General features: G+C 40.7%; 1 protein-coding gene across 1 annotated transcript in view; it reads right to left on the minus strand.

Annotated features, from left to right (window-relative positions):
- HS6ST1 (heparan sulfate 6-O-sulfotransferase 1) overlaps positions 1–19,355 on the minus strand; it is a 306,683-nt gene extending 287,328 nt beyond the window's left edge. The window contains exon 1 of the mRNA XM_044669978.1: positions 18,324–19,355. Within this exon, the coding sequence (XP_044525913.1) occupies positions 18,324–18,841 (518 nt within the window). The 5' untranslated portion in view covers positions 18,842–19,355. The remainder of the gene's footprint in view (positions 1–18,323) is intronic.
- Between the last annotated feature and the right edge of the window lie 14 nt (positions 19,356–19,369).

Here is a 19,369-nt window from a genome sequence, read left to right on the forward strand (position 1 = left end):
ACCTTCAGGAGCATTTCCCTGAGAAAACAAAAGTAATCTGGAAGTCAGAGGTGCCAACCAAATGACACTTCTTCCAATCAGCCAAAACTCAGTTTCTGTTCCTTCTTCCTGATCAACCACTATGGGAGTATATTTACTTTCACTTCCCTTAAATTATCCTGAAGAGCTTGGGAACCTTTGGACTTGTTTAATGCAGCTCATGCAGACTTTCCCAAAAGAGGTTTTAATACTGGGCACAAGGGGCATGAATTTTTTTTTTAAAAGAATTAGTTTTTGAACAAAGTATGGATCTCAAAACAGTCAGAGCAATCAGAACGCGTGCCAATGTCTTTGTGCACAGTTCATATTTGTCACCTCTCCTTTAAGGGCTCCAGTGAAAGAAGTTAAAAAGTGCATGTGTGTGTGCATGCACACACACATTGAAGAGAAGCACTAAAGTGCTATCGTGTCTTTTCCAAGGCAAGACATAACAACACAAGCCAAAGTTGACCAACTGCCATCATTCTTCAAATGATTTAGGGCCTTTTTCCTTTTATAAAAGCTGGAGACCTCAAGAATGTTACAGTTCAAGTGAAAAACAAAACAAAACAAAATTCAGTATCTGAAAAGGGACAAAAAATTGAACTTAAAAATGCATACTATACAAAAGAGAATTTTAGTCTGTTTAGGACAATCTTACATTCCATTATTTTCATTCAATTATATTGCTGGTTTTGGGGGTTGAGATATAGGCAGCACCAACTCCCCCCCAAAAAAACAAACAAAAAAAACCTTGTCTCCAGAAGCCTCTCCCACTGTATCACACCCTCCTCCTTTCAAAGATCCAACTGAGGACCTTCAGTTTCCGAGACTGCCTACTGCTCTAAAGAGTTACTTGGCTTGGGCTTGGCATGGATGGGAATGGTCATTCCCACTCAAACTCAAATCAGGTCTACCTGTAGTCTGAGACTTTGAGGTTAGACTTTCCTCTAAGGGAGAAACTCTCACGTGACAAGGTCAAACTAGGGGATTTTCACCTTTAAGCTAAATAAAAGTTTGGGGGCTTCCAGATTCCACTTTGACAACATTTAAAAAGGACAAGCTCATCTCAATCTCTGTGTGGGGCAATCAGATGATATACTGACAATTCTACAAACAACTTAAAGAGAACAACTAAAGAGCTCCTAGGGAATTTGACTGGTGGAGACTGTCTAGCCTTTGTTTATTCTGAGAGGTATTCTTAAAGCTCACTAGGCATAAAACTTCAGGGCTTCAGGCTGGATTTTAAGATAAGTGCCTCAATTCTTTTTTTCTTTTCCAAAGAAAAACAAACTTTCCCTAAGAAGGGACCCCACACCAAACTGACCACATAAGAATGGTGGGAGAGTTGCTGCTCCTCCCTTACTAGGAATGCTTGCCCACCCAGATCTTCCCTTTTCTATCTAAATCTTACCCATCATCCTTCAAGTTCCAGCTCAAGTAATGACCATAGAAGTTTTTCCTTTTTTTTTCCTATTTTGGCATTTCTTCAGATAGTGACTGGCTTTGCTGCTTCACAATGTCATTTGTCCTTCCCAACTTCTCATTTAACCCACGAGGTTGTAAAACTCCTTCATGGTAGAGACTTACAATCCTTCTTATTTCTTCCCCCTCCTTCACCTCGACCAAATCAAGCAGTCTCCCATGAGATATACAGAGCTTTAGATTTATTTGTTTGTTTTTAAGATCCATGAAAACAAAACCAGAACAAATTATAGAAATTAACCAAGTAGTATTCTTGGGAGGGCTATCTAGGTCCAAGAAGATCTTCAAAGGTTAGCTTGGAGAAAAAATAAAACATATATAGCAAATGTACTTCTGGAATCAAATGCATAAATAGAATGAAAACTCCTTAAAGGCAGGATTGTTTTTGTGTCTCTGCATCCCCAGCACTTAATACCATGCATGTAAAATGCCTTGAACTGAATAAGAGAGAGAACCCACTATTGTGCTATAAGGAATGATTAACAGGATAATTTCAGAAAAAGCTGGAAAGATCTCCATGAACTGATGCAGAGTGAAATAAGCAGAACCAGGAGAACATTATACACAGTAACTGAAATATCCTGGAATGATCGAATGTGATAGACTTTGCTACTAACAGCAATACAATGATCCAGCACAACTCTGAGAGACTTAAGAAAAAAAATGCTATCCACCTCTAGAGAAGAACTGTTTTTGGAATATATGTGCAGATGGAAGCATATGATTTATCACTTGTTTATTTGGGTATGTGATTTGGGGTTTTGGTTTTATAAGATTACTTGAAACATGTTTTGCATGGTAATTGCTTGCCAGTTCCGGGAGGGGGTAGGGAAAAATGGAGGAGACAATTGGGATTATATAACTTTGGAAAACTCACGTGGAAATTCGTTATTAAAATTTAAAAAAAATTTTAAAAGAGAGAACCCAGTTGTTTAATAAGTGAATCTGAAACATGGATTTGTTACACATGTACCAGATTCCCATTTTGCTTGTGATTCTTTTCATGTTAAGTATGAAAGAAACTTTCAGCTCATCTTCCCTGACTCATCAGTTAACTGCTGTTCCTTTCAGTGATGCCAACTCTTAAAAAACTGTTCAGTCCTAGAAACAGTGGTATTCAATGAGCTAGTTCAGGGCCCTGGTCTATAATGGGTAGGGCTGACCAAAATTGAAACAGGTTTCTCTGACAGGTCTTCTATCTGAAGAAACTGTAAAACTAATAAGTGGGAGAGCAATCTGACCTAGGCAAAAATATAAATTACATAATAATTTAAATGCCCTTTTAAATTCTCTTTTTAAAAATACGTGATGATTCAACTGGTTAACAAAGTATCAGAATCTGTCTTTAGTAATTCCATTTTAAAGAGCATTTAATTGATAGTAGAATGAGTTGGAAAAACTTGAGAGATTCTCTAACCCAACCTCTTTTAGAGATGAAGAGAAAGGTGACAAGATTTGGCCAAAGTCAAAAAGGAAGGTTAAACGGCAATAGGGGATTAGAACCAGTGCCTTCTGACTCCAAATATAGCACTCTTTCTGCTATAACACTCCCTCACATAAATGCTTACTTTTTCCTCTCTTAATATGTTGTTTACAAATGATCGGCTACTCTCAGCAATCCAATGATCTGGGACAATTCTGAAAGACTTATGACACAATATGCTATCCACCTCTAGAGAAAGAACTGCTGGAGTCAGATGTGGATCAAAGAATACTATCTTTCACATTAGTTTATTTAAGGTTTTATTTTGGGGTTTTGTTTTCATTTGAGTATTCTCTTATAACAATGACCAATATGGAAGTATGTGTTACATGATAATAATGTATAATCCAGATCAAATTGCTAACCATCTCTGAGGGGGGAGGGAAGGAGACAATTTGGATCTTATAATTTAGGAAAATGTATGTTGAAAATTGTTATCACATGTAATTGAGAAAATATCTCAGAAAAATAAATAAATAAAAGTTTAATGATTAAAAAAAATGATGTTTAGAGTATTAAATTGCTTAGTAGCAATTTCCTTCACAGATGGAGCAAGGATCCACCCTGATCTGAACTACATCAGGCTAGATTCAGAGTGTCAGATATGAGGATAAGAAAGATGTGAATTCAAATCTGTTCTGACAAAGCATAGATATACAGGAAACTGAGATCCAGAAAGGTTTACTAATTTGCTTAAATTCACACAGCATAGTAAATAGCACTTTTTTGCTTGAAAGCAAATTTATGAAAAATACTTTTATAAAGTGAGTCATCATCTCTTAAAAAACAGTTTTCTAACAGGTATTTAACACTAGAAAGGTAGGCCTGTAAGTTGGCACAAGCCTTTGCTCAGGAATAGAAGTTCTGATCCACATTATTATAGAATAGAATTGAGCATCTTAGCAAAACTGTGGGTCAAAAGGTTGGGAAATCTGAAACATTGTTCTTCTTTTGGCTCTTAATTTGTGGAACTTTTTTTTTTGTTCAACCATTTCCTTTTCCAGCTCATCTTATTGAGTCATTTCAGTCTTTGACTAGCTTTTCGTGACTTCATTTGGCATTTTCTCAGCAAAGATACCAGAAAGGTCTACAACTTCTTTCTCCAGCTCATTTTACTGAGGAGGAAACTGAGGCAGAGTTAAGTGACTTGTTCAGGGTCTCACAGCTAGTAAGCATCTGAGGGCAAATTTAAACTCAGGAAAAGGAGTCTTTCTAACCCCAGGGCAGGCATTCTATCCTCTGAGCCACCTAGCTTCCCCTCTTTCAGGAGGTGACACTATATCTGACCCTTGAAAAGCACTTGAGAGATGATGTCAGATCAAAAGGCTTAGGTGAGAAGGTAGAGCATTCCAAACACAGGAAGCAACCTGTTCAAGGCCTGGGGATGAGAGATGGAATGTTCCTGGGAACAGCCAAGTAGGCCAGTTGGGATGGAATGTACAGAATGTGTAGGAGAAGGAATGAGAAATTTGTTTGGAAATAGAAGTGGGAGCTTTGAATACCTGAGAGAAATTTGCATTTTGTCTTAAAGGCAAACCAGGAGGAAGTCAGAGAAGCCTCTTGATCAGGGGAGAGACATGACCAAATGTAGGCTTTCAGAATATCAATTTAGAAAACAGACTGAAACTGGGGAGCAATTAGAGGCAAGGAGGCCAGTTAGTAAGCTAGAGATCAACAAAATCTTTCTTTTTTTCATAAAACTTCTGGGGCCACTCCAGCTCATAAAGATTTTTTATCTTTATGATTTTTTATCTTTAACCTCTCTCCCATCTATCCTCTCTACTCAGATAGCCACCAGCTGAGGTTAGGCTCTTTTTTTACCTGTCTCCTAGAATATTACAGATGGCTACTAACTGGTTTCCTTTCCGATTTATTATTCAATCAGTCAACAACCATTTAGTGAATTTACTAGCTGTATGACCCTGGGTAATTCACTTAATCTGTTTGCCTCAGTTTCTTCAATTGTAAAATAGGGATGATAATAATAGCATGCTTCAGGGTTCCTGGCACTTTGCTAAACTGCCAGGATGATATTCCTAAAATACAAAACTAAGCATGTCACTCCACTGCTCAATAAACTCCAATGACTCAATTACTGGCACACTCCTCCTTTTGGCAATTAAAGACCTTTACACCCTGACTCCAGCCTACCTTTATAGCTTTATTATGTATTACTACCTTTCACACATTTGATTTGAACCAAACTAGACTTCCTGTTGTTCCTCATAGAGGCAGCTGATGGCAAAGTTGATAAAGAGCTAGGGTTGGGAGTCAGGAATCCTTGAGTTCAAATTTAGCCTTAGACACTCATGAGTGATCCTGGGCAATTCACTTAACCTGTTTGCCTCAGTTTCTTCAATTGTAAAATAGGGATAAAAATAATATATACTTTAGCAGGGTGGTTACAAAGATCAAATGAGACATTTGATAAAACTAAATAATACTAAAATAACAGTGTTTGACCCAAGGTAAAAAGTTATATATAGGGGCAGCTGGGTAGCTCAGTGGATTGAGAGTCAGGCCTAGAGATGGGAGGTCCTAGGTTCAAATTCGGCCTCAGACACTTCCCAGCTGTGTGACCCTGGGCAAGTCACTTGACCCCCATTGCCCACCCTTACCACTCTTCCACCTATGAGCCAATATACAGAAGCTAAGGGTTTAAAAAAAATTTCTTTTAAAGTTATATATAAATGCTTATTCCCTTCCCTTCCCCTTCTTCATTGACAACATTATCTTCCATCTCTGCATCTTTGTAGAGGCTGTCCTCCATGACTAGATTCACTCTTTCTTTTTCCCTATTCACTTTAAGTTCTCTTCTTATAGGAAGGCTTTTTTGGATCCTAAAACTGCTAGCACCTCCTCCTCTCCTAAAAACACTCACCACCATAACAAAACCCTGTTATTTTGTATATTATACACACACACACATATGTAAATATTGTCTTCCATGATAGAATGTAAGTCTTCTGAGAAAAGTAACTATATTCTTGGTGTTTGTAACTTCAGAGCCCAGCACATTTCCTGACACATAGTAGGTGCTTAATAATTGTTGATACGTTGATTCTGGGGGCTATAGCCATACCTATACCTCTCTGTAACATTCATATTTGTATTAATGGTGGGACCTGGAGCTTACAAAGGCAGTATAGAATATTTAGTCAAGTCTCATCATTTTACAGATGAGGGAGCTAAAGTCCAGAGGCTTAAGTGACTTGCCTGAGGTCATACAGATTTTTAGAGAGTTGGGATTGGAACACATTTCCTGACACCATTTCCACACATGATACCTCCACTAGTCACATACTGTTCTGCGGCGTTATTTAATAACTATGTGTATGGAGTGGAGGTTTTGTTTTGTTTCAATGAAGGAAGCTGGGAAGCTTAGTGTACTCACTAACAGGAAAATCTGAGTTCCATTCCAGCCTCAGACATTATCCCTGTGACTCTGTGCCACACGTCATCTTTCTCAGCCTTCATTTCCTCATCTGTAAAATGGGAATAATAATAGCACTTCCCCAATCCTGTGAGGCTTAAATGAGATAATATATTTAAGTGTTTTGCTTACATTAAAGCCCTGTAGAATGTTAGCTATTGAATTCTTTTCAGAACAGGGGCCTCGCATCTACCACATATCCTTTTCTTGTTCCAATATCACTGTCTCCTCAGGTTTTTGCCCTAGCCCAACCCCAGGAATGAAGGGCTGTGCATGCTGCTAATATTTAATAAATGCTCATTTAATTCAATTCAATAAACATTTATTAAATGTCTACTATGTGCCAGGACCTGTGTGAAATAAACAGAAACCTGTACCCTTTTCCCCTTTGTAAAATATATTTTGGTATCAACTTTACCCTTTGATTGGGTGCACATGTGTATGGGAGGATGCCAGAACCTCATGTGACTCCTGCGAGTCCTAAAGACTGGCCTCAGACCAGATCCATGCAGCCAGAGAGACCCAGGACGGGTAACATCACAGGTTCATAAAGTAGGGATTAGGGAAACAGCAAGGGTCTGGGGACTTGCTCCATAGGGCAGTTCCTGGGGTCTAGGAAGCAGCACTCTGTCTAGTCTTTGGACTTTTCTTCTGGGCAGTCTCCCTTAGCTAGGGGCCATGGGTCTATGTGCTTTTCTTTCCAACACACTTTCACTATCTAATAAATAATTATAAATTAATATACAGTTTCCTAAGAATTTTAATCCTAACAGCCTTGTGCTAAGCTCTGGGGCTCCAAAAATGAGGCAGGAGACAGGTCCTGCCCTCAAGGAGTTTACAATCTAATAAAGGAGACAACATGCAAATTAATACATACAAAGTAAGCTATATACAAAATAAACAGGAAATAATTAATGAGGGAAGGCACTGGAGCCTGAGGGGCACCCAAAAGGAATGACCAGAGCAGAGAGATGGAGTGCCCAGTTCCTGGAACAGCCAGGAGGCTAGTACCACTGAAATCTGGGAAGCTGAAATGAATTGCATCAGTGAGGGTCAAATGAGGTTTGCTGTATAGAAAGAGGAGATTAACAATGACCACGACTGGCACTTTGCACTGAATTGTGTCCCAAATGCCATTGATTAATTCAATTCAACAAATCTGACAGGGCAGCTATGTAGCCTGGAGTCAGGAAGTCTTCCTGAGTCCAAATCTGGCCTCAGACATTTAGTAGCTGTGCGACTCTGGATGAGCCACTTAACCCCATTTGTCTCAGTTTCCTCATCTGTAAAATGAGCTGGAGAAGGAAAATGGCAAGCTATTCTCATATCTTTGCCAAGAAAACCCCAAATGAGGTCATGAAGAGTCAGACACGATTGAACAAGAAGAATCACTTTTATCCAAGACTGGGTTTACAAAAACAATAAAAGAAGCAGTCCTTACCTTCTATTAGTTTACATTCTACTTGGGGATGGAAGGCTGTAAATATCTAAGTAAATCCTATTCAAAGGAATAGAAGTAATTTCAGGAGGGAGAGTTCTATTTTGAACAACTGCTCTAATTCTAAGAAGAAGAAGCTGGTATCAACTCATCTCATCAGCAGCTATCATTCAGCATTAAAAGGATATGGGTATGCATCTTCCTAATGCTACTAATAGATTTCTGCCAAATGTTTTCCAGTAAATCAAGGGACAGGAGTGGCCATATTAAATTGCCCTCAAAATCATCTCCTTTTAAATGTCACATAAAACAACTAATAGCAGGCACAGTCATTGCATTCTAGCCCAACATGAAACCAGCTTCTGAGGTAGAACCTGGGAGACAATCAGTTGAAGCAATCTAAGGTCAATTCTGGGCCTTTGCCCCAAAAAGCAGGGGCTGTTAAATTTTTACCTTTCTATCACTAACATTTAGTATAATGCCTGGCATGTGGAAGGCACTTAATTTAACTGAATATGGTCTATCCTCCAGAATGTTCGAGATTTCTACTAGTTCTTTCCTTTCTTCTTAAAACTCTCCTAGTCTATCAGTCCAGTGAGTTGACTTAATATCTTTTGCTCTCTATCCCTATCATTATCCCTTATCAAGGCCCTGACTTCCCTTCTTCTTCCTAGGCATTTAAGTCATTGAGAATATCTTCCTATGGCAGGGATTCTTAACTTAAAATCTGAGAAATTGTTTAGTTTTTAATATTTTGACAAGTATTTCAATATAACCAGTTTTCTTTCTAATCCTGTTTTTTTTTAATTTAAATTTTTTTTTTTTTGAGGAATCTATAGCCATTACCACACTGCCAAATGGAGTATCTGACACACACAAAAAAAGTGAAAAATATCTGATTAACTTTTAGGCACCTTATATCTTGGGCCACAAATCTTTGAGGGTCAATAAAAGGCTTTGTTCCTATTTCATGAGATTATTTCAGGCATCATCCAGTAGATGGGGCAAGGGAGAGTGAGCCCCTTGGGTTTGTACAACAGGTGATGTAACGATTAGAAGGCAGTGTCACATATTTATGTAATTTGATGCTCCTAACAGTCCTGTGAGGTAGATGGGATAAGCATTATTGTGTACCCATTTTATAGATGAAGGAATAGGTACAAAGAGGTTAAGTGACAGCAGCTTATCTGAGTTTGTGCATGTATGCATGTGTGTGTGTGTCTGTCGGTCTGTGTCTCTGTCTGTCGGTCTGTCTCTGTCTCTCTCTCTCTTCAGGTTCTACACCTTAGTTCTTGAGACATAAAGGCTCCTGGGAATTTTTAATGGTTCATCACCTCCCTTTCACCTAAAAACATCTTCCTGAAGAATTCACAATTGCAAATCATTACAACCTATCTCTTTTTCAGAAGCAAGCAGTCAGCCAAAATCATCATAATATATTTATATAACCATTTTAAAGTTTGAAAAACATTTTGCATACATTAATCACCTCATATAGACCCTCACAACAACCCTTTAAGGTAGGTACTGAAGGGATTATTATACCCATTTTACAAATGAGGAAACTTACTCCTGATCTTGTAGTCCAGTGTCAGAGTTCATAGAATTCAATTCTCCTGAGTCCAGAGTTTTTTCCTCATAACCAACAAACAAACAAACACGTTCTCTAATATCCCTTCATAAAAAGAAAAATTATTCTACAGTGATTTGGGAATTTTTACTTATTATACTACAGGATCCATGGAAGCCTAGAATAGGGATGGAGGGAGATGACTGGCAGAGACAGAAGTCCCTGACCCTTGGAACAAACAAGGAGAGTTCAGGTGGCATTCTAAATCCATGCCTGTTTGCTTTTACAAACCAAACTTTAGGCTATCTTGCACCCTTCCCCAAGTCAATATTGACGCTATTCTGTTTATTATTGGTTTTTAAATTCTTGGGAGGAAAATGAGTTTCAAACAACATCAATGAGCAGAAGATTTGGTTTCACTATTTCAGTGACATTTTAAAGACTGTGCATGAGTTAAGAGAGAGCTCGTCTCACAATTCAATAGTGCTGTGTTAAAAACATGTTGGCAATGAGTGATTTGGAAATTTTCTTCCTCACTCATTTTTTTAAAGTTAATTTTAAAAACTTAACAACTTGGAATCATGTTTCTGAGCATCTTGACACTCTTCAAAGCCCAGCTTGTATCTTGTCTCTTCCCTGAAGATTTCTCTGACAAAGATGCATGGTATAGGATGGGAAGTATATTGGAAAGAGCACTGAATTTGAACTCAAGCCTCATTAGCCAGGATAGAAGAGGAAGGATTGATTGGGGTTGGGGATGGGGGAGAAATGATGTAAAAAGAAAAGATACCAATTCGAATAACAATAACAAGATTTATTCTTTTTTCTTCAATGGGGAAGGGTAGTTAGGAGGGGGGAAAAGGAGGTATTTCTTTTTTCTATATTACTGATTTTATTAGCTTTTTAAAACACAACTATAGTAGACTATTACAATAAAAACAATAGCTAGTAGTAAGTGTGTTAAGATGATTGTAGTCCTTCACTCATTCACTACTGCATACAAAAGCCAGCATTACAATCAAAAGTATTCACTGGCTCCCATTAAGAGGTTTGACAGTGAACACCACCTCCCAGGCTCATCATCCTCATAAGCTTCCCTTGTAAAGGTGCCTTCTTTCTGGACATGGGTCAAAGTCTACCAGTTCTACCGGATCCATTTTTCAGTCTCCTGTACTTCCTTTCTTTCAGGCAGTAACTTTAATAAAAATAGCTTATCTGATGAAAGAAAGACATTCTCTGGGAAATTTACCTTAAATTCAATTATTAGAATTCCTTTCTTATAAGGTCAGTGATAAATAAGCATATCTTCATTCAGTACACATTTAATATCTCCATGTTTGACAATCTGACCAGGATGAGAAGTAATGACTATAGTTCTACTATCAAGAATTGATATTGGTTTCTAAAAACCATAGAATGCTTCAACCAACTGGATATGAAAATGTCCTATCTCAGACTAGGACTGTCCTGCTGATCCAAAACAATGATAATATCTCCTGGCTCAAGTCTTGGCTCCTGGTCGCCTTCATTATAGAATGTTATTTTTTTGATCATCTTTCATGCTGTCAATATGGACCTCCAGAATTTTTTTCTCTCGAACAATTTTCCTTCCATTACAACTTTTAGATGTATCTTTGGGGTTGATTCATTCCCCAAGAAGGGGGGAATTTCTTGACTAAAAAAATTTAAGTTAACAAAAATAAAATGAAAGTAACAGAGAAGTACATACTATAAAATGACAAAGCATGAGATTGTTCTTTGAAAAATCTTCTGGATGTATAATTTTGAAGCTAAAAAGTAGGGTACTTGATGGAATATAAAAAGAATAAGTTATACATGGCAAAAAAAAAAGGAACCATTAACATTTTAATTTTTTTTTTATACAAGCCCCAAAATGAAAGTGAAAATTCTATAAGTACAATGAGAATGGTCTACTCTCCCTGTGTCCTTCTGGCTTTGAGTTTTCTTATATTTTGTAATAAAACATAAGAACTTTTAAATAAAAAAAAAAAAAGGATTTGGTGTTGGAGCACCTGGGTTTGAATTCCAGATCCTATTTTGGGATCTTTGGACAAGTTATATCAAATTTCTGGGCCTTAAGTTCCAATGAGAAACAAGGAAGATAGACTAAGTAGATCCTAAAGAATCTTCCAGCTCTAAATCTATAATCCATTTACTAGATGACATCCCATATCCTTTTTCTATTTTTAATTTTGTTGAAACTCTTACTTTCTTTCTTAGAATCAATACTAAGTATTGGTTCTAAGGCAGAAAAGCAGTAAGGGTTAGGGAATTAGGGTTAAATGACTCACCCAGTTAGGAAGAGTCTGAGTCCAAATTTGAACCTAGTATCACTCATTTCCAGGACTGGCTCTCTATCTAGTAAGCTATCTAGCTGCCCCCTCTTATCCTTTCTACTTCTAATCTCTAACCTTATGACCAGCCTATAGATATCTTTACCTTCTTCCAATTCCAGCACTTATTGCTTGTTGCTATTTTTACTTATTGCTATTTTATTTTTAGTTATTTTTTCCTAAAGTCTTAAATTTCCAACTAGACAATAAATTTCTTAAGTACAAGGATGGTATCTTAAACTTTCTTGTTCTCCCCACCAGAACAGAGATGTTCAATTCGTAGCTTTTGGTCTAAGAATTATAGACTGCTGCAGCAAGAACCTCACAGAATATAATTGGGATATGCTTAACAAATTTTTAAAAAAATACAATATACTATAGATAATGTTGATCTGTAGTTTTCTAGATTAGTATACTGGGAAAGGAGGTGTACCAGTAGATACTGACCTTGGAACCAGGAAGTTTCATCTTCTTGAGTTCAACTCTGGCCTCAGACATTTACTAGCTGAGTGACCCTAGGAAAGTCCCGTAACCCTGTTTACCTTAGTTTCCTCATATGGAAAATGACCTGGAGAAGGAAATGGCAAACCACTCTGCTATCTTTGCCAAGAAAACCCCAAATGGAGTCATGAAGAGTCAAACCCCAACTGAAAAACTGAAAAACAACAAAGTCAGTATGCAGCCTTCAGGATCCATTTCTATTTGTGTTTGACACCATTGCCCTAGAGCAGGGAGTCCAGGTTCTGGAATATAGTAATAATTCATGCTTAACCACCAGAGTATCCCAACACTTCTCTTGTACTTCTTGCAATATGACTCACAAAAGACTGTTGATGTGTCAGACAGGAGGATTACAAGGAACAATCCAAGTTCCTAGAGGCCATATAGAATCGTGATGAGAAAACTCTTGTTTGTACATGTTTTATTCAAAAGGAGGTAACAACAGCCCTAAATATGGCAGTTCCTGGGTGACTGGCTCATAAGCAGTGAACGCAATTATAATCATTCCTGGACGTCACCTTGCCTGGTAGTCAAGGAAGTTCACTTTGAGTGTAATTAAATCTAATGAATGATCTGGGAACATCCCCCAAGTGAAGACATCCCAATGAGTCAGTGAAGCTAAAGGTCTCTGGAGGTGAGGAGAGCCTGAAGTCCCAATAAACAATAGTTTCAAACAAAATAAAACGTTATAACTTGTGTTCACTAAAATTTATCTCCATTTCAAGGAAAGTTTAGGAAGGCTAAGAAAGATACCAAATGTGATTCCTCAATAACCTCTCCTGAGAGAGGTAGGGCTTAAAGTTATGGAAGCAAGTATCAGCTGTCAGACAAAGTTATGTGGCTTTGTGAGTGTGTGTTTTGTCTGTTTTGCTCACCTGTACTTTGTTACGAGGGAGGCTTCTCCTGGGGGGTGGGGAGGAGGGGGAGTGATATAATTGGGAAATTACTGTAATATAAAAATGAAGTCAATAAATCAAATTTTAAAACAACAGGTTAGCCCTTTGAAGACAAAAAGGAGGGATGAGAAGAGAGAAACGAAAGAATTGTTATCCATAAATTTTCAATCAGTAAAAGTCCAAATTACAATTAATGTCAACTTTAGCTTGAGTTAGTGTGCTCCCTGCCACACCCCATACTCCCCAGCTTCCATTCCTTTGTTATAGGGTGCTACCAAAAAGAAACTTCAGAAAGATTAAGTGATTTGCCCAGAGTTACACAGTCCATAAGTATCAGAGGCAGGATTTGAATCTCGCTAGCTCTTCATTCACTTCCTTTATCCATATAATACTGGGTAGCTGCCTTCACTACACCATGCTATGTAATCATAGCTTACATTCACATAGCACTTTATGGTTTATATAAAGAGCTGTGTATACATCCTCTCATTTGATCCAAACTTAGAAATGCCAAGGAACTTTAGACATCAACACCATGCATCCAAAGCATGTGTGACCACTCAATCAGCTTCATTAAGGACCAGTAATTATTAGCATTTCAAAAGTGTGGGTGACAGCTCTCCATGGTCAGATCATGAGCAAAACTTGCCTGGCTTTTCCATCAAAAGATTGAACGTTAGCCAAACCTCTCTGGCTAATATTGACACAACCCAGGGTTTAGACAGCATACAACACATACAAAATGGAAGACAAACATTTGCCAACTCTCAATTCTTTACATATGAATGAATCCCTGCTTTCCCAGTTGCATACTCCCCAAGAAAGAGATAGTAATGATTTTTAAAGATTTCCAAGTTTCATCTCAGAAAGTAATTATAAAGTGTTGCCATTTCCATTCATCTCCTTAGTATTCTGAGGCTCCTAAAAGCATAGGCCAACTCCTATCAAATGCAAATGAGCCACAGTGGAGAAAACAAGGGAAAAGAAACTGTGAAAGTTCACACTTTTCCCAGAAAAACAACCACCACCACCATGAGCATCTCTTAGGACTTGTATTTCCAAAATTCAAACTAATAAACAAAAGTTGCAAGAAATCAGGAGAGACTTGATAACAGATATATTCCAAAAGACAACAAGGGATTTCTAAAAACTGTCTGCAGCAAAAGCTCATTCTTTCCCCTAGATTCATAAGGATGTTTTCCATATTTAGAGAGTTCCTAGGTCTCTAGACAGATGGGGGCTGCTTTCCTAGCCAATCTCCCCAACCTCTCAAATGCTGGTTAGTGAAATGTTTCAATGAATAGCTCAGCAGGTAAACCTTGGTGACAGACCGGCTTATGCACATACAAAGCCAAGATTAAGTTAGCCTCTTGAGGAGGCTCATTAAAAAAGCAATCTACCCAGTGCTTGAAACAGAAATTAAACTGAGAGGGGTGAGAGAGAGAAGAAAAAAAAGTAATATGGAAGCCACAATATAGTCCCAGTGAGATAGAGAACACATATAGTTTTACCAAGCAAATGCCTGCTAGTACTTAAATTGAGTTTTATAAAGAAACCTCTTGCTTCATCATCTCAAGGCCACCCCAGTGACCCACGAGGCCTTGAGAAACACTACAGAGCTGGGGTTCTTTCACACCCTGCTCAAATGGGCAGGTAAGATGGCAGGAAAGAACTGGGACCTTTCAGTTTCATCCTTGCTTAATTAGAACTCATTACCATCTGCTTGTTCTGGAACCATGCTTTTTCTATGTGCATGTTTGGTTATGGGGACCACACTTTGAGGGGGGCAGGAGAGCAAGGAGAGAAGACCTCCTATTCTTTGTGACCTGACCTGCAAAGATGATACCCCTTCCAACCTCAACTCCTCCCAATCCCCATCCCTTTAGCTTTCCTTCCACTTCTTGGACTGGTCTTTTTCACTGAGTAGTTTGTAAAGGGGCTCAGCAAGCAAGGTTGAGCTACTCCTAGTGGAGGAAAAGAAAAATTAAGACAGTGGACCATCACACCGCCTACACAAAATGAAATTTAGTCTGAAGAGATAGAGTTGAAGAAGCTCCCTCACAGAAAGAAGAAAGGAATTTTCCCGATGTGAAACCAAGACTTTTTGATTCGCTAACAACATTACTTCAAAGGGATCTCAAGTCTCTGAAGATGGAGAAGAATGTATTTTGCACATACATTTCTCTTCTCTACAACTCTGAGAAGTAGCAGCCGAAAGCAAAACCCACTTATAGATAAGTCAGGATTCAGAAAGCCACAAGAAAAGGAAACAGCTGAAGCTCTTGTCCAATCAGCCGACTTTGTTTACTAAGTTAGCACATCTCCCTGTCCCTTTTCTGCTTTGTTCAATGATGATCAGTCACTGGAACACAGAATCCTGTGATCTTCTGATGGTTCTAAGATTTCCCCCATTGTTCAATCCAACATGGAGCACCAGAACAATAAAAGGAGGTGTAACTACACTGGGAGTTTATGTACCATGCCTAGCTTGTACAATGATAAGACCCCAATTCCTTGGGAAGCCTGAGGATTTGGGCTTTTGGCATTTTGCAGGTGGATCTTGCTAAATACCTTTTAAGTTTCAAAAGGCAGAGAGGGTAGGAGGGTACCCTAGTTAAGGTTGGGTTCTGCTTTTTAGAAAGGGCATATGACTGGTAGTAAAGTAAGAATGGCCCCTTGATTCATTTACACCAGATTTAAGAACAACAAAAAACCCCAAACCAAACCCTAAAACCTCAGAGCTTATAACAACCCTAGCAGCCCTGCAATAGTGAAAAGGATGAAATGAAATAATGGGTCATCCTAGAGTTGTCAGTATGAAAAAGACAATGTGAAAAAGTATCCTTTTGGAGAACAAAGAAAAGGAAAGGATACTCTTAAAAAGTCCCAGGTACCCTCATTTCATTGGCTTCTTCTGAAATTAGTCTGGAGCAGCATGGGAAAAGACCAAGCAACCTCCTTACCCAGTCAAATGATAATTGATCTGTGATAAGCCTAACTCCTAAGAAGGCAGCTAACTACCCATGTAGTGCCATCAGGTACCCCCAAACTAACTGGTTCCAGAACTTGGCCAATGCCAGTAACAACAAACAAAGGAGAAATCACAGCAGCCCTAGCATTTCAGAAAACTCAGTCCTTAGGCAAACAGCTCTGGGCTAGGTAAACAAAAGGCAGGCGGAGAAAAACTAACACTTGGACCTGTTCCCGAACTTGAAGCACCAGAGAAGAAGGCAGGCAGTCGGGGGTCACTCTCCAGAAAGCTAACCTGACACAAACAGAGACAATAGGGGGGAAAGAATCCCAATTTTTTTTTTTAAGTAACTGGGAAATTGGCACCACTCAGGCCCTGTGGGTCTAAAGTCTTCACAGTGAGAGTTACTTAATAGCTCAGGATTCCCTCACTCAAACCGACCCCCAGCACAAAACACCACTTCTCCAACAACAACAAAAAGAGACGTTTATTAGAAGTCAAAGTCCAGGGTTGAGAGGCAGCTAAACAAACCAGCTGGCACACCGAGCTAATAAGCACCTCTTCTGGATTCCCCCGCTGCTGTGTGCTCCCTATCTACCTGATGCGGACAGCGGAACGACTGACAAGAAAGCTTGGGTCCATTTTAGTCTCAGAAGACATTCCTGGGTTTTGTTTTTAAAGAAAAGTCACTGCCCAGACAAATCCACTCACCAACCTGGTTCTGTGTCTAAGGGGAAGGAGGAGTCTCCTGTCAGAGAGTTTTGTTCGCTTTTTTTTGTTGTTGTTGTTAAATAAGATTTTGAACTTGAAGGTAATTCTGCCCCAGGGTCCTGAGGATAACCAAATTACCAATAGCACAGGTAGATTTCTCCCAGCCTCCAACTCAGTGATACTGCACAGTAAACTGACACGCAAGTCTTTGTTCTTTCTATTCAAAGCTGAGAGAACTCAGTCTTTGGGAATACCTTAACCTCCATCAGCCCCCTGGGATCAGGGTGCAGGTACCCTGCTGTGGAAACCTGGCTGAAAGAGCAGGGGTGACAGAAGCCCACAAAAAGCCTACCTGCTCCAGGAGGCATAAAATCAGATTGTCGGCAAGCATTTGGGAAAAAAGACTCAGTCTAGGGCAGCCACACACTAAAGAAGCATGGGCACATCCTTCTTATTGCAGGGTTCGGGTTAGTGAGCGGTAGTAACCTCAGATGCCAATTTTACCGGCTGCTAAATGAACGGTTTAACTGGTAAAGTGAAGCACTCTGGACACAAGCACACTCTCCCCTCCTAACTACATCCAGTCTGTGGGATCGGCACAAGACTAAACCAAGAGGACAGCTTGCCCAGTTCCGAGAACTTCCAGAGTGGAGAACTGAGGAGGGGGAGAAGAATTTCTAGGAATTTAAAAACCTGTGCTGCCCTCCCGGGGAGATGCAATGTCTGGAGAGGGTATGAGTCCTAAAAATGCTAAGCGGTGACCAAGACATGACTATCGAGAGCCCCCCAAAGTGCCCTAAGGTGAACTGTGTGAGAGCTAGAGAGAGGCTCCCCGGAGGTGTGGAAAACCCGAAGGGCACTGCCCATACCAAATCGATAAGTCTCAACCCGGAGACCCAACACATTGCCACTAGGACGTGTTACTGGGGAGGTAGGAAGAAATGAAAAAGAAGCCCCAAGAGGAGAGAATAGACTGGGGGAGCCAGAGGACAGGGAACGAAGGGAGAAAGTGTCCTGGAAGCAACAAGGAGGAAAGGTGAGGGCCAGGTTTGGGAGGGATGTGGGCAGATCAAGCAATGAAAAGAATCGGGGGAGGAACCCGCTAGAGAAGAGGGAAAATAGGGACGGGGAGCACCTGGCAGGGAATAAGGGAAAGAATGGATCAAAAACAGAGAGGAAGAGATGCAAAAGGAATGGGGTGAGGGAGTTGATGGGTGCCAAAAGGGAGGATAATAGGGTCAAGGAAAGGACATAGGTAGAAAAGAGAAAAATGAAAGAAGGTTAAAAAAACAAACTGGAGGAAGAGGTGTCCATGAGGAGAGACGAGAGATGCAGCCAGAAAGCGAGGACTAGGGTACACTAATGCATTTAGGAAGGCACCCCCGCCTGTCGTCACCACCAGTTCGGGGTGTCCCCGCTTGTCTACCCGGGGGCACAGACCTCGGAAGGGGTTCTCCTCTTACCTCGGAGTCTTGAGGGCCGCGTTCTCCCGCTTGTCCAGCACTCCGGGAACGCAGTTGGTGAGCTCCGTCCAGTCGGCGTGCAGCCCGCAGCTCCAGCCGGTGGAGAAGCGGGAGAAGAGCCAGGTCTCCCTGCGGTTGGGCCGGTAGCAGGTGCACTTCTTCTGGCCGGGCCGGCAGTCGCAGGGCACCTCGAGGCGCACGTTCTGCACCAGGTGGCGGCCGAAGGTGGTGCCGCCAGTCTTCTGGATGTGCAGGAACACGATCACGTCGTCGCCCTTCATGTCGAAGGTGAGCGCCCGTTCCAGCTCGCGCACTGGGAAGTAATACTTCTTCACGTAGTGCGGGTCGGGCGTGGGGAAGAGGTCCAAGTCATCGGCCAGGGCGCGGCCGCTGGGCGCCCCCAGACTCAGCCCCGGCCCCACATATTGGTACAGGATCAGCATGAAGCACACCGAACCGGCCACGATCAGCAAGAACTTGCTGGTCCTCTCAACCATGGTCCTCCCGGCTCGCTTCATATGTCACCATCTCCCAGGGATTTTTTTTTTCCTTCGGGGAGTGGGGAACCGAGCGGGGAGGAGGGAGAATAATAGGGAAGACCCCACAACCTTTGCTTCGGGATCTTTTTCTCCTTTGGACGTTTTCCGAGGAAAATGCAAAAACTGGATTGCTTTTCTTTTTCTTTTTTTAAAAAGGGGAGAGGGGTGTCAGCTTCCTCCTTTCCGTCCTGTGTCCACAGCTCAGTAGCTGAAACAACTCCAAGAGAGAGGCTTTTTGCGCGGGAGGGACACCGCAAAACTGGGGCGGGGAGGTGTCAATCAATCAATGCAGCCTGCGCCGGGTGCTTCCAAAGTCGCTGGAACTGCGTCCTCTTCCTCCTCCGCCTCCCGAAACAGCAGCGGCGGCGGCGGCGGCTGTATCAGCGACCCGGGCGAGCGGGGAAAGTGACGGGGGGAGGGGAGCGCCAAGGAAGGGGGTCGAGTGAAGTGCTCCAAACGAAAACAACCCCCTCCCGCCCCCGGACGCCGCGCACCCGCGCCCCCCCC

Source organism: Gracilinanus agilis, chromosome 3 (assembly GCF_016433145.1).
Source record: "Gracilinanus agilis isolate LMUSP501 chromosome 3, AgileGrace, whole genome shotgun sequence".
Classification (NCBI taxonomy): Eukaryota; Metazoa; Chordata; class Mammalia; order Didelphimorphia; family Didelphidae; genus Gracilinanus; species Gracilinanus agilis.